Here is an 11,598-nt window from a genome sequence, read left to right as displayed (position 1 = left end):
CTAGGCGAGGCCGGGAATCTCACAGGTGATGGGGAGAGGCAAGCAAAATTGAAATCTTTATTTTACATTTTTTTTCTTATGGCGGCATTTGTCTTAAAAAAAAAAAAAAAGACAACAACACGTGGAAATTGAGCTGGTTGAATCTCGAGGTGCAAGTTCAGGATGAAGGAACACATTCGGGAAGCTGCCACCAAGGAGGAGGATTTTTAAATATGAAAGAGATGTTTTAAATAGGAAGGCGCAATGGTGGCTGGTTTCGATGGCTCGCAAAATTTGAAAGATTTTTGAATCGAATTGGGAGCTGCGGGGGGGAAAGCTTTCATTTGGAAGACTTTACATTAAAAAAAAAAAAAAGCCAGGTTTCTGGCTTCCGTGGAAAAATCCGAAGTTCTTGTCGGTGAAGGGCAGCAATGGGACGGAGGGACGCTGTGGCCCTTCTGCAGGGCAGCCCCCTCCCCTCCCCCCTGCCTCTGCCCTCAGGCTGTTAGTAGCCATTCATCAGCCCCCATGGGCACAGCTGCCCCTAGCCAGTGCGCCAACTAATTTATCACCCAGCCCTGGGAGGGGACGGCTTTGTACGCGAAAAGGGGTGTTATTGATAATTCTGCTGGGGCAGTCCCAGGTGAGCCAGGACCTGTGGTCACCCAACCACCAGCCCCGAGAGTGCCCGCGTGGGTCAGAACTGGGCCCCGGGTACTCTGCCCATCAGAAATGGTTACAATCCACAGATTCAGTCAGAACAAGGCCCTTTACTGCCCGGTCTGGGAAAACCGTCCAAATAAATACAAGCCCACGATGACCACGATGTGAACGGCCTCCCCCTGGGGTGGCGTCCCGGTACAGTGCACGACCTGCACATCTGTCTCTGGCCATCCCGTGCTCCGAGGAGGGCAAGGTCTCTGTGCCGTGGCTCTATGGTCCAACGTGGGAAATGGACAGCCCGAGGCCTGAGGAGGCCCCCCATCTGGCTGCCCTCCTCATCCCTGTTACCTGCCCGGCCTCAGTGATTTCACCTGTGATCCTGGTTTTACAACAGGAAGGTGGGGTTTTTCCAGCGGCTGCAACCTGTAAACATGATGATGGTGAGCCTTGAGGACAGAAGTCAAGTCGGTGTGGGAGCCCCAGTCAGCCGTGGCCAGAGTGGCTGGTATGGTTCAGAGCCTTGCCCTACATTTGGGGGTCCCTTGCTGTCCGGGGAGGGGCTCAAGCCCTTCTCCCACCAGCCTTCCTCCTGCTCTGGGGCCCGACTGCCGTATGCACAGAAGTCCTCCAGGTCCGGCTGGCTCCAGTCTCTTCCGGCGTCCGGCCTGGCGGTCTCTCTGCTGAGCTGGAGCAAAGAAGTAGCGAGGTGGGTCCTGGTGGGGGCCCGGGGACCTAGGCCAAGGCCAGCGCACACCAGGCCTCCTGGCGCAGGGTCCCGCCGAGGCCGGCCTGGGGGCCCAGGGCTGCAGATGGCAAGGCAAAGTCCTCGGGCTCGAATTTGAACTCCAAGTGGCTGGGGGCCAGGGTGTCGTCCACCTGCGGGGAGGCCTGCAGGGAGGACACGGCACGCGTGAGGCTCGGGAACAGTGGCCGGCTCCCTTGAGGTCGGGAGCCCTGTGACAGGGCGATTTGCCCTAAGGGGCCTCCTCAGCCCCTGGAATGGGGGTGGGACCCATTGGGAGGATCAACAGGGGCTCTCAGCCGGCGTCGGCCACAGGTCAGCTCCTGGCACCAGCGGCCAGCTGCGTGTCCAGCCCCAAGCTTCCGGCAGGGGCCCATGGGGGCCCTGACCTGGCTGGGGTGCCAGGGTTCCCCCAGGAGGTGCCTGGGAGCCAGCTCTGGGCACCCCACCCCACCCTGACCTCCTTACCTGGGAGGTGACGCTGGGCCCGGGGCACGAAGGGGATGCCAGACTGGGCTCAGGTTTCAAAGTGGCAGCTGAGATCTCCAGGTCAGGGACAGAGGCCGGCGGGGAGGCTGTGGTGTTCCCTGCGGATCCTGGGAGGGAAGGCAGGGCATTTACAGAAGCTGCCAGATCTGGTTGCCTTGGTCACGCGGGGGGTTGGAGGTGCTGGATGTGGCTTCCTCCACTGGACCTCCTGCCCCACGGCTGGGTGAACTCCCGCCACCCCAGCCCCTCCCCAGACCAGACCATCCCAGGACAATGGGGGTTATTTGCACTTCAGGACGATGATGCTTGCACCAAACATGTGAATCTCTAATGGTGAAATGTGAGATACTCAAAGTGATTCCATAGGGAGAAGGTGTGCCTCACTGGAGGGCCTGGGGGCCTGGGCTCCCTCTCGGCCTCCCACAGCCCTGGCCCATGAACCTGAGGAGCCTTTGGCCTTGGAGATGTTCTTCGGCTTCCGTTTCCGTGTCTGGATGCTTTCCTTCTTCATCGCCAGGGGCCGCGGTACCTGGTGGGGTTGGCAGGAGGTGGACGGCTGCTCCCTGTCCGTGCTCACCCCGGGGCCTCTCGCATGGCCACCTGCCTCGATCTCAGCCCTGCAGAGCTGGTCACTCCGGCGGCCCTGTTTGGGGAGCTGCTACCCCCGGGCTTGGCACTTTCCTCCAGGCCCGTCCCACCCCAGCCTCCGGGAGCTGGGGGGCCAGGAGGGCTCTGGGGGTGTCCAGCCTCTGCCCCAGGCTGAACGGCTGCGGGGAAGCCACAGTGATACTCCGGCCTCTGTGAGCCCATCTGTACCACGGGCCTCACAGTGACACGCGGGCACGTGCAGGCAGTGGGGCCACGTGTGTACAGGCGTGTACACGCTCAGCTCAGGCCCAGCCTGATCCACACCCCTGCCCTGCTCCTCAGCCCCGTCTCGGGCCAGGGAGGGTCCCGCTCACCCCGTGCAGCTTCATGTAGAGCCCGCAGGCATTGCACACCGGCTCGCCGTCCACGTTGCGCCGCCAGAGCGTGGTGTTGGTGGTGTGGCAGTTGGTGCAGCAGAGACCGGCCCGGCGTGAGGAGGACTGTGGACAGGAGGCTGGGCTGAGCAGGGCTGGGGGCTGGGGCCCTGCTGCTCGGCTCAGCGGGGCAGGTGCACCTGGGCGGGAGGGATGGACGCTGGGCTCGGGGCTGGGGGCCGCGTGGGGCTGGGTGAGAAGGCATTTGGGCGCTAAGGGCCTGAGGCCTGCCCGGGATTCCTCGGAGCCTCGACCTGGCGCCCTGCTAGCCCTGGGACAGGTCACTTCACCCTTCTGGGCCTCAGCTTCCCTATCAGTAAAATGGGGGTGACAGTAGACCTGCCACAGGCCTCCTGTGGGGTCAGGATCTCGTGAAGAGCCCAGCACAGACAGGCAGCTGGGTGTCTGTTGCGGCCTCTTTTTAACCAACGCTGGGCCTTAGCCCCGTATTTCTGTGGTGGAGCACAGCCTTGGGAGTCACAGTGCCGCCCTCGGGTCAGGCCCCGGGCTGAACATCCAGGGGGTCTGCCGGTCCCTCTGGGCCTTGCCTCCCAAGACTTGGCGCTCTGAGCCCATGCTCAGCTCAGCAGCTCTGCGCCGGACTGTGGGCTGCGGGTCCCCGATGCCCACCCCTGCCTTGCTGCTCACATGCCTCATACTGGGGCAAGACGGCCCTTCCAGAACCTTCCAGAGGCCGACCTCCCAGGTCCGTATCCAACCAGGGTCCCCAAACCTCCCTGCACGTGGGGGCCCAGTGGGCCCCAGACAGTGCTCACCCAGGAATCGGGGCCTAACGAGCCCGGGGGTCCAGGGGCTCTGCCGAGCTGGCTGGCTGGCTGGGGAGCAGCTGTCAGAGGCCTGACCCCGGTCCTCCCACCAGCTCAAGGTCCTCGAGCTCCCAGAGCCCAGCCCCTCTCTCCAAGGCAAGGATTCTGCCCGACTCACATTTCGGTGTGTGCATGGGGTCCTGTCCCCTGCAGTCTGGGAGCTCCAAACGCTCTGTGCTGCCCAGGGCCCCCCAAGGCACCTCAGGCCCAAAGCCCCTCCCTTCCCCCCAGCACAGCCTGCAGGTGGCACACCCCTCCCCAGCCCCGTCCCCCCCAGACTTCGTCCTCGGGGGTCTGCCCTTTCCTCTCCCCAGCCCCTGCCCTCAGATGCCCTGAATCTGTCTGACCTTTTCCTTCGTTTGCATGGCCCCTGCCTGGTCCAGTCCCCTGCCCCCTCGCCCGGACCACAGTGATGCAGGGTCTCTACCCCGACCTCCCCGTGGCAGCCGCGGTCAGACCAAGTCACATCCGCTACGGTGTTTCAGTGGCACCCCGGGGCACCAGGACAGAAGCCCGTGAGACTCCACACTCAAAATCGTCCCAAGGACGTGTGTTCTCTCCTCAGTACTCTCCAGCCCAGGACCGAGCCAGAGGGCAACCAAAAGCAAGATGGACGAAAGAAGCCACAAAAGGAATCTGTCCCGGGGTAGGGCTGAGCTGTCGGGGGCAGCCTCAGTTGCCCCGTCTGGCTGCCGTCTCTGGGGTCCTTCCTTCTGCACTGACCGAGCTGCCAGACTTGCCGACCGTCTCCTGCCCACCCCCTTCCCCCAGGCTGTCAGCCATTCAAGGGCATAGGCTCTCCCCGTGACTGGCCCGGGAGGGAGAGTGGAGCCCGTCTGGAGCCCCCGGCACCAGCTGTTCCCAAGAAAACGCAGACCTGGAAACGCCTCCTCGCCCTCCCCTCCCCCAGGCCCAGGCGGCTGCCAGAGGCTCCAGGGAATTCCGCCCTGTCTAATCTAAGGCTCGGCCTCCGGTCTCCAGGCAGGACTCTGCCCCAGGATCAGGGACAAAAGGGCCACAAGACAAGGAAGGGACGAGGCCTTGGAGGCTCAGAGGGAGGGCAGGGCGGGAGCTCCCGGCCTGGCTGGGGAGACCCCATCCTCTGGCCGGCGGCCTCTAGGCCACGGCTGTGTGTCCAGCCTGATGTCCAGCCTGGCCCCATCTCCAGTGGTCTCCCCAGGGTTCCTAGGGGTGGGACCTGTGCACCTGCTGGAGTGGAGAGAGCTGGCGGCTGGCCCAGGCCCAGCAGAAGCAGAAGGGACGGGTGGTGGGACACACTCTGAGGCAGGAGCCCTGGCCCTGGGGTCAAGCAGGCCCCCAGCCGGAGGGCCTCCCTGGGAAGACGGCGGCCACATCCTGATCTTGTCTAGAAAGCAGCTGCTTTTACTGGACACAGTTCGAGTCTCCCCCTCTCTGCTCCCTTCCCTCCCTTCCACCTGCCTCTTGGCTGCGGGGAGCTGTGCCCACACGGAGGCCCCCTGCTCTCCCGGAGCCCACTCCCAGCCCTGCTGCCCGCCCCGGCCCAGGATCCCCTGACCCCGAGTCCATCCATCTTCCTAAGGTGGGAGGAGGCCTTGGGACCTCCCCAGGGTTCCCAGATTTAGCAAACAAACAAACAAACAGGATGCCCAGCTCGATGTGAATTTCAGATAAGCAGCAAATATTTTGTGTAAGCATGCCCCATGCAACATTTAGGATATTATTTATTCTAAAACGCTATTCGTTGTTTATCTGAAATTCACATCTAACTGTGCATTCTGTATTTTATCTGGTGACCCTAACCTACCTTCTTGGGCCCCATTGCGGTCCCCAACTCCAGCTGTGCCTTCAGACCAAGGGGGGGACCATGGCCTGAGGCCCCTCCTCCCAATCCAGCTGGGACCCTCAGGGTCTTTTACCAACAGCTGCTCCCTTAGAGTTCACATTGCCATCTCACGTTCCCCCAAAATTTTAGCATCATTCCTGTAGGAATCACAGGAATGCTGTCTCCTTGGCCAGCCGTCAGGCCACTTCCTACTAAAATCCTTCCTACCGAAACACTCCCGCAAGGGTGTAAAGAGACCCACGCGAAGGCTTCAGGTCAGCACTGTTTCTAACAGCACGACCGCAAGGCTGCACACACGTGGGCACGACCGCAGACACACGTGCACCCCAAGCGTCCCCCACGGTCGCCTGTGCATTGCGGAAGCAGCAGGAGCTACATGCACTGCTGTGGGTCCTGGGGAGAAGCTACAGCAGCTGGACCGTGTGTAGGCAGGACACAAGCCCAGGTGGTGTGAACCCATCACCCAGACCCTGGGGGTGCAGGGGAATCTGGAAGCCACATTGGAACCTCTCTCCAGCGAGCATAAATTAAAATTGAGAAACTGGAAATTAGATTAAAATCAAGAAAATGGGAAAAAAGAATGACCTTGAAAAAATTCTCGCAGTGCTTGCTCGTTATCTTTTTCCATCCCCTCAGCTGCCTGCGTTTTACGGGGGGAACTGAGGCTCAGACAATGAGGGGCCAGAGGTGCGGGGGTGGTCCTGGAGTGGACAGAACCTCCTTCCTTGGCTGAACACACTCAGGGGTCACGTCCCCGGGGCTGCCTGCACCCCCTGGACGCCCGGAGACTCCCTCTGTCCTTCCTCACTCGCTGTCGGGACAGACGGCCAGGCCTGGCCACTCTCAGGGCCCCTAACTGCGGGGCCTCTCCAGGTTTCGTTTCGTTTTTCTTTTTTGGTCTGTTCTTTTCAAAAGAAGTGCAACTTCAAAGCCAGCAGCAGAGCCTGCCTGAGCTCCAGGCTCCACGAGCATCCGGACATCCAGGGGAATCAGGGCGGTGGGCAGCGCAGAGCTGGGTGGGGGGCTGGCGGAGAGGTGGAGATGCGGCTGGGAAAGTAAAGGTTGCAGGTGGTGGAGCCGCAAAGATGCTCCCGTTTCAAACGGGTCCTCTGGACGCTCTTGGCAGGGGAGACGCGGGGACACAACCTGATGGAGGGTGGGAGCCCGGCATTGCTCGGGGCAAAGCGTGCTGAGGACACAAGTCTGTGAGGTGGGCTGTGCAGGAAGGAGCACATGGGTCGGTGAGCCTTCGAAGGATGCTGGGCCCTCCGTGGCACCGGCCACGTCCCGGAGCTGGCGTCAGAACCGGCCTCGGGCTAACGGGCCTGCCGTCCGCGGACCCTGGCTGCTGGGCTCCGACGTTTTGGGGTCAGGCCGGGCCGAGGGGTGCTCGTAGAGCCCCTGGCCGCAGGGACAGGACCACCCACCCTCCCTGCTCGTCTACACTGATGGAAGCCTCGGGTCAAAGGTGTAACCCCCCAGCCTATGACCGAGGAGGCACATGGGAGGCAAAGGGTAAAAAAGACACGGGTTCCTACCGGGAACGGGGGCACGCTTGTTACCGTCACATTCCTGTATTCTTGGTGACAAGCTTCTAGGACGTTTGGAATTATTTGAAAGAAGGGGAGGATTAGTTCTTCCTGGAGAGGCCCTCCCGGGGCATCACTTCTGCCCACACGCGAGGGGGACCGAGGCACTGGAGCGGGGGCAAGTCTGGGGTGACCGGCCCAGCCCCCATGGCCAGGAGCACGCGGCCCGGGCTCTGGTCTCAGGACTGCAAGAATCTCAGGGTTTTCGCAGCGAGCCTGGCCCTGCCAGGACCAGCCGCCGGGCAAGCGGTGGGGCCGCCCGCCCTGAGTGACAGGTGGGCCCCCCGCAGCCAGTCAGAGGAACCCCCTAGGATCCACGCCTCAGGGTGGAGATGGTGGCCCTGGCCCACCGCCCCCGCCAAGTCAGGAATTTTCTGCTGGGAGCTGAGCCCTGCGAGGGGTGTGGGTAGAGGCAGGGAGCCCTGCATCTCCCGTTCAGCAGTGCATCCTCGGCGCCCAGTTTAGGGCCTGGCCTGGGGACGGTGCAGGGAGCCAGAGGAGAGGACCGGTCTGCTGCTCGGGGTCAGGTCTGGGTTGCACCCAGCCCCCAGGACCCTGTCCCTTGGCCTCAGTTTCCCCTTCCCTGAGGCCACACCAGACATCAGGCCGGTGCGGCACGCCTGGGGTTGGGGGCATGATCACAGGGGCAGAGACGAGACTTGGGGTGATGTGGACTCGCCCCCCCTTCCTCTGAGAGGCACAGCATGGGTGGAGGGAGGCTGGGGGACCCGCAGAGCCCCAAACGCCAGGCCAGATCAGAGGAAGGAAAACAGCGGCTGCCCTCAAGCTGCCCGGCCGAGTCAGTCCTGCTTCCTGCCCACCCAGCTTGGGGCCTCAAAGCGTCTGGCCCCGGCGCTGCCATAGCCGGGCCTTCGAATTTCCAGTAAAGGCCAGCACCCGACCGCCCCGTGGCCCAGACCAGCAGCCATGGCACGGCCATCCCACAGCATCAGCCACGGAAAGCCCTTCCACACTCCTCGGGGCCCGACACACCAGAACCAGCCGCCTGGCCCTACAGGGCTCACACCAGCATCAGCCCAGAAACACAACCTTGCCCGGACCCGGAACCGGGAGCCACCGCGGCCTCACTGACTGGACAGCTGGCCGACATCGGCGGGCCCTGCCACTTATTTACAAAATTACTTGAGCATCAAAATTTGCCTGTGATGGGTTCGAGCCCTGGTCTGGGAAGATCCCACATGCCGCGGAGCGACTAGGCCCGTGAGCCACAACTACTGAGCCTGCGCGTCTGGAGCCTGTGCTCCGCAACAAGAGAGGCCGCGATAGTGAGAGGCCCGCGCACCGCGATGGGGAGTGGCCCCCGCTCGCCGCAACTGGAGAAAGCCCTCGCACAGAAACGAAGACCCAACACAGCCGTAAATAAATAAATAAAATTAAAAAAAAAAAAACTATTTAAAGATTTGCCTGTGAAATGGTAGAGAACAAAGGAACTTGAAACCTTTACGCTGCTTCTGGGACTCTGCCGTGCTGGGGGCAGAAGTCGGGCTCCCAGTCCCTTGCTGGCCACCCAGCCATACAGCAGAAGAAACCAAAAGTGAAAACAAGTTTCGCCCAGGGAACAGCTACAGACGTGGTCTCGTCCCATCCTCGCAGTATCAGAGGCAGCGGGCCCAGGGTCCCTCCCCCATAACATTCAACGTCCTCCAACAAAGCCCGCACTCAGCAGCCACTTTCCCCTCCAGTCCCCTCCCTGGGGTCAGGTCACCTTGCCTCTCTGCGCCCCCCCGCCCTGGCCAGCCCAAAGCCCCTTGGAGCCACAGGGCCGAGCCCGCAGCTGGGGCAGAGTGATCCCCTGCCCAGGAGGTCCAGGGCCGAGCTTGGGAGACCCCGCAGACACGGCGGGCGCGTGGCCTCCAGCCCAGGGGGCCCGTGACAGTGGACCGCGCGCTGCCACCCTGCCCGGGCCTCCTGGGGCTCCCCTGGCGCCCCGGCCGTGGCCGCAGAAGCGCCGCCCCCTCCTGCCCTGTGGCTGCCCGCACTCACCAGGCGCTTCTGCGGCCGCGTGAGGGGCCGGTTGACGCCGTTCATCTTGTGGTAGAGACCGCAGGCGTTGCACAGGTAGTGGCCGGTGCCGTCCCGGCGCCACAGCGGCGTGGACAGGGCCCCGCAGTTGACACACTCGCGCCCCTCGCCGGGGAACTCCTCCAGGAGGTCGGCCGCTGCGGGAAGGCGGGCGGCTGCTGGGTGAGGCTCTGCCCCTTCCTGGGAGCCGCCATGTCCGCAGCACCTTCTCCTTCCCTTCCTTTTTGTGCCTTTATTTTATTTTGCTTCAAGATCTATTTTATCTAACTTTCTTTTTAAGTTTAAGTTTACATACAGTGAAGTTCATGCCAGGTCTCAATCACTCCTCAGGGCTGCTTTAAAAGGGGTGGGGAGGGTGAATAAATCCAACCTCGGGGCGGGTGACAGGGAATTGCCCCACTCTGAACAGGATCCAGCACCAGCATTGGTAATTTTGATTCTCTGGGGAGGCAGGAGCGTCTACACTGGCAGAGGATGAGGGTCTTGTTCTCTGCAAAGTGGGTCGATCTGGAGGGCGGGCAGTGGCAGTGAGGCCGAATCGGATTGCGGGATCCCACGAGGACCGCGGTGCCTTCACTGTCAGCTTTCGCGGTCTCAGCACCGTCCTCCCACTTGAGCTGCTGGGGCGAGGACTCCTGGCCCCCTCCAGACCTGGCCAGGCGCTGGAGACACTTGGGCGCCGGGTGGGGGCGGGGCGGGGATCAATCATCGCCTGGCCAGGGGTGGGCGCCAGGCGTGGGGCGCCCTGGCGGCCCGGCCAAGTGGATCCCGCTTCCTGCGCTGAGGAGCTGGGGGCGGGGTGTAGGCTAAAAGACTGGGGCAGCAATAAAAGGCGTGGCCCTCAGTTTTGAGGGTGGGGTGAGAAAGAGTCGGTGGCTCCCGCGACTCAGGAGGGAGGGATGGGGAGCAACTCTCCGCTTTAAGGGCCTGGAGTCCGATTACTCAAATTTATACCCTGGAGAGCGATTGCAACTGGGTCTCAAATTAGAATACGTAAACATTCTAGAACAGAGATGAATGTGGTGGTTTACTTAGATAAACTGGTATTTTGAGCTTTAAAAAATAATCATTTCCAAAACTTTTCATAAAAACGTTTAAGACATAGGCTCTAAATGGCACGATCCCAGAATATTGGGTTCGGATGAATGAAAAGTAGAAATATAGAGGTGTGCAAAAAGAAACTCAGGACGGTGTTTTCATGTCGGGGTGGCAGCCGCTGCGTTCCGTCCAGGTTTACGCGTCCCGGGGGTTCTGGCCCCGCCCCATGCTGGTGTCGGACCCGGCTGGGAAAGCCCTGACTCTGGGGGGTGCATTTCGTAGGGTGCGGGTTTGCACCCCAGTACGGCCAGCACCCAGGACCCCAGTCAGTGGAGCCACCTCCCAGTCCCGCACTCACCGAAGGTGACTCTGTGGCCCGGGAGGCCAGTCGGGCGGGCCTGTAGGCTGTGCAGGACGCTGCCGTCCAAGGGTCCAGAGGTCCAAGACGGGGCCACCTCGGTGCTCACGTAGGCCGGGTACGCGGTGGGGTACGAGGAGCCCACGGGCCGCCCGAGCGGAGCCGGGTACTGCTCGCGAGCCAGCATCGCGCCCTGAAAGGCGCCGCCGTCCCGGGCCCCTGCGCCGCCGCCGCCGCCGCCGCCGGGTCCCGGGGTGCTGTGCGCAAAGGGGAAGGCGGTGGCCCCGGGCGGCGGAGCGGCCGGCGGGTGCGGGCTGCCGGAGCCGAACGCCGACGAGTCCGCCGCGGCTGCCTGTGCCCAGCCGGGATGCCCGGCGATCGCGGGAGCCTGCGGGCCCGGCTCACACGCCGGCAGGTAGGGCAGCATGGAGGGGACGCGCGCCGGCGGCACGAACACCGGGGAGCCGGCGCCCGGGGTGTGCAGAAAGGCCCCCGAATCCGCGTAGGCGGTCTGGCTGGGGCTCGGGGCCAGCGCCAGGCTCTGGTACATCTTCCCTGGCGCGGCCTTGACCTGCAGGGAAGAGGGACGGGTGTCGAGGTCACGGCCGCTGTGCCCCGCAGGTGCTGTCGCTCAGGCCACGCTCCTCGCTCCCCAGCCCGGCGGTTCTTGGGACGGGTCCTGGAGCCTGCGGGGACAGACGGCAGGGGGCGGGGGCGGCTCGGAGCGGCTCATGAGGCATCCCGGGTGCAGCGGGAACGTCGAGCTCACCTCCTCCACAGCCGGGGCTTCGGAGGTTCCCGGGTGGGCATGGTGGGCGCTGAGAAGGAGAAACCCGGCAGGTCCGCAGGACGCAGGGTCTGGGCGCTGGGGGAAGGCGCCAGGCTGGGGAGGGGCGCGCGGCCAGGCCCGGCTGGGTACTCACCGGCTGGTCGTGAGGACCGGAGGGCGCAGAGGGCGCGGGCGCGGCAGGCGGCGACAGGCGGGCTGGAGACTGGGAGTCGGGGTCCGCGCGGTTCCGCAAG

At 63.1% G+C, this 11,598-nt stretch overlaps 1 protein-coding gene across 1 annotated transcript; it reads right to left on the bottom strand.

The window, feature by feature from the left end:
- Positions 1-1,374: 1,374 nt before the first annotated feature.
- On the bottom strand, positions 1,375-11,125 carry GATA5 (GATA binding protein 5). Its single transcript, XM_068524457.1, has 6 exons — positions 10,576-11,125; positions 9,141-9,316; positions 2,836-2,961; positions 2,315-2,402; positions 1,853-1,980; positions 1,375-1,530 (listed from the first exon to the last, which is right to left on the bottom strand). Exons 1-6 carry the CDS (start codon positions 11,123-11,125, stop codon positions 1,375-1,377), a joined length of 1,224 nt encoding a protein of 407 aa, XP_068380558.1.
- Between the last annotated feature and the right edge of the window lie 473 nt (positions 11,126-11,598).

Source organism: Eschrichtius robustus, chromosome 16 (genome assembly GCF_028021215.1).
Source record: "Eschrichtius robustus isolate mEscRob2 chromosome 16, mEscRob2.pri, whole genome shotgun sequence".
NCBI classification, from domain to species: Eukaryota; Metazoa; Chordata; class Mammalia; order Artiodactyla; family Eschrichtiidae; genus Eschrichtius; species Eschrichtius robustus.
The sequence above is the reverse complement of the archived record's forward strand: the minus strand, read 5'-3'. Positions and strand labels throughout refer to the sequence as shown.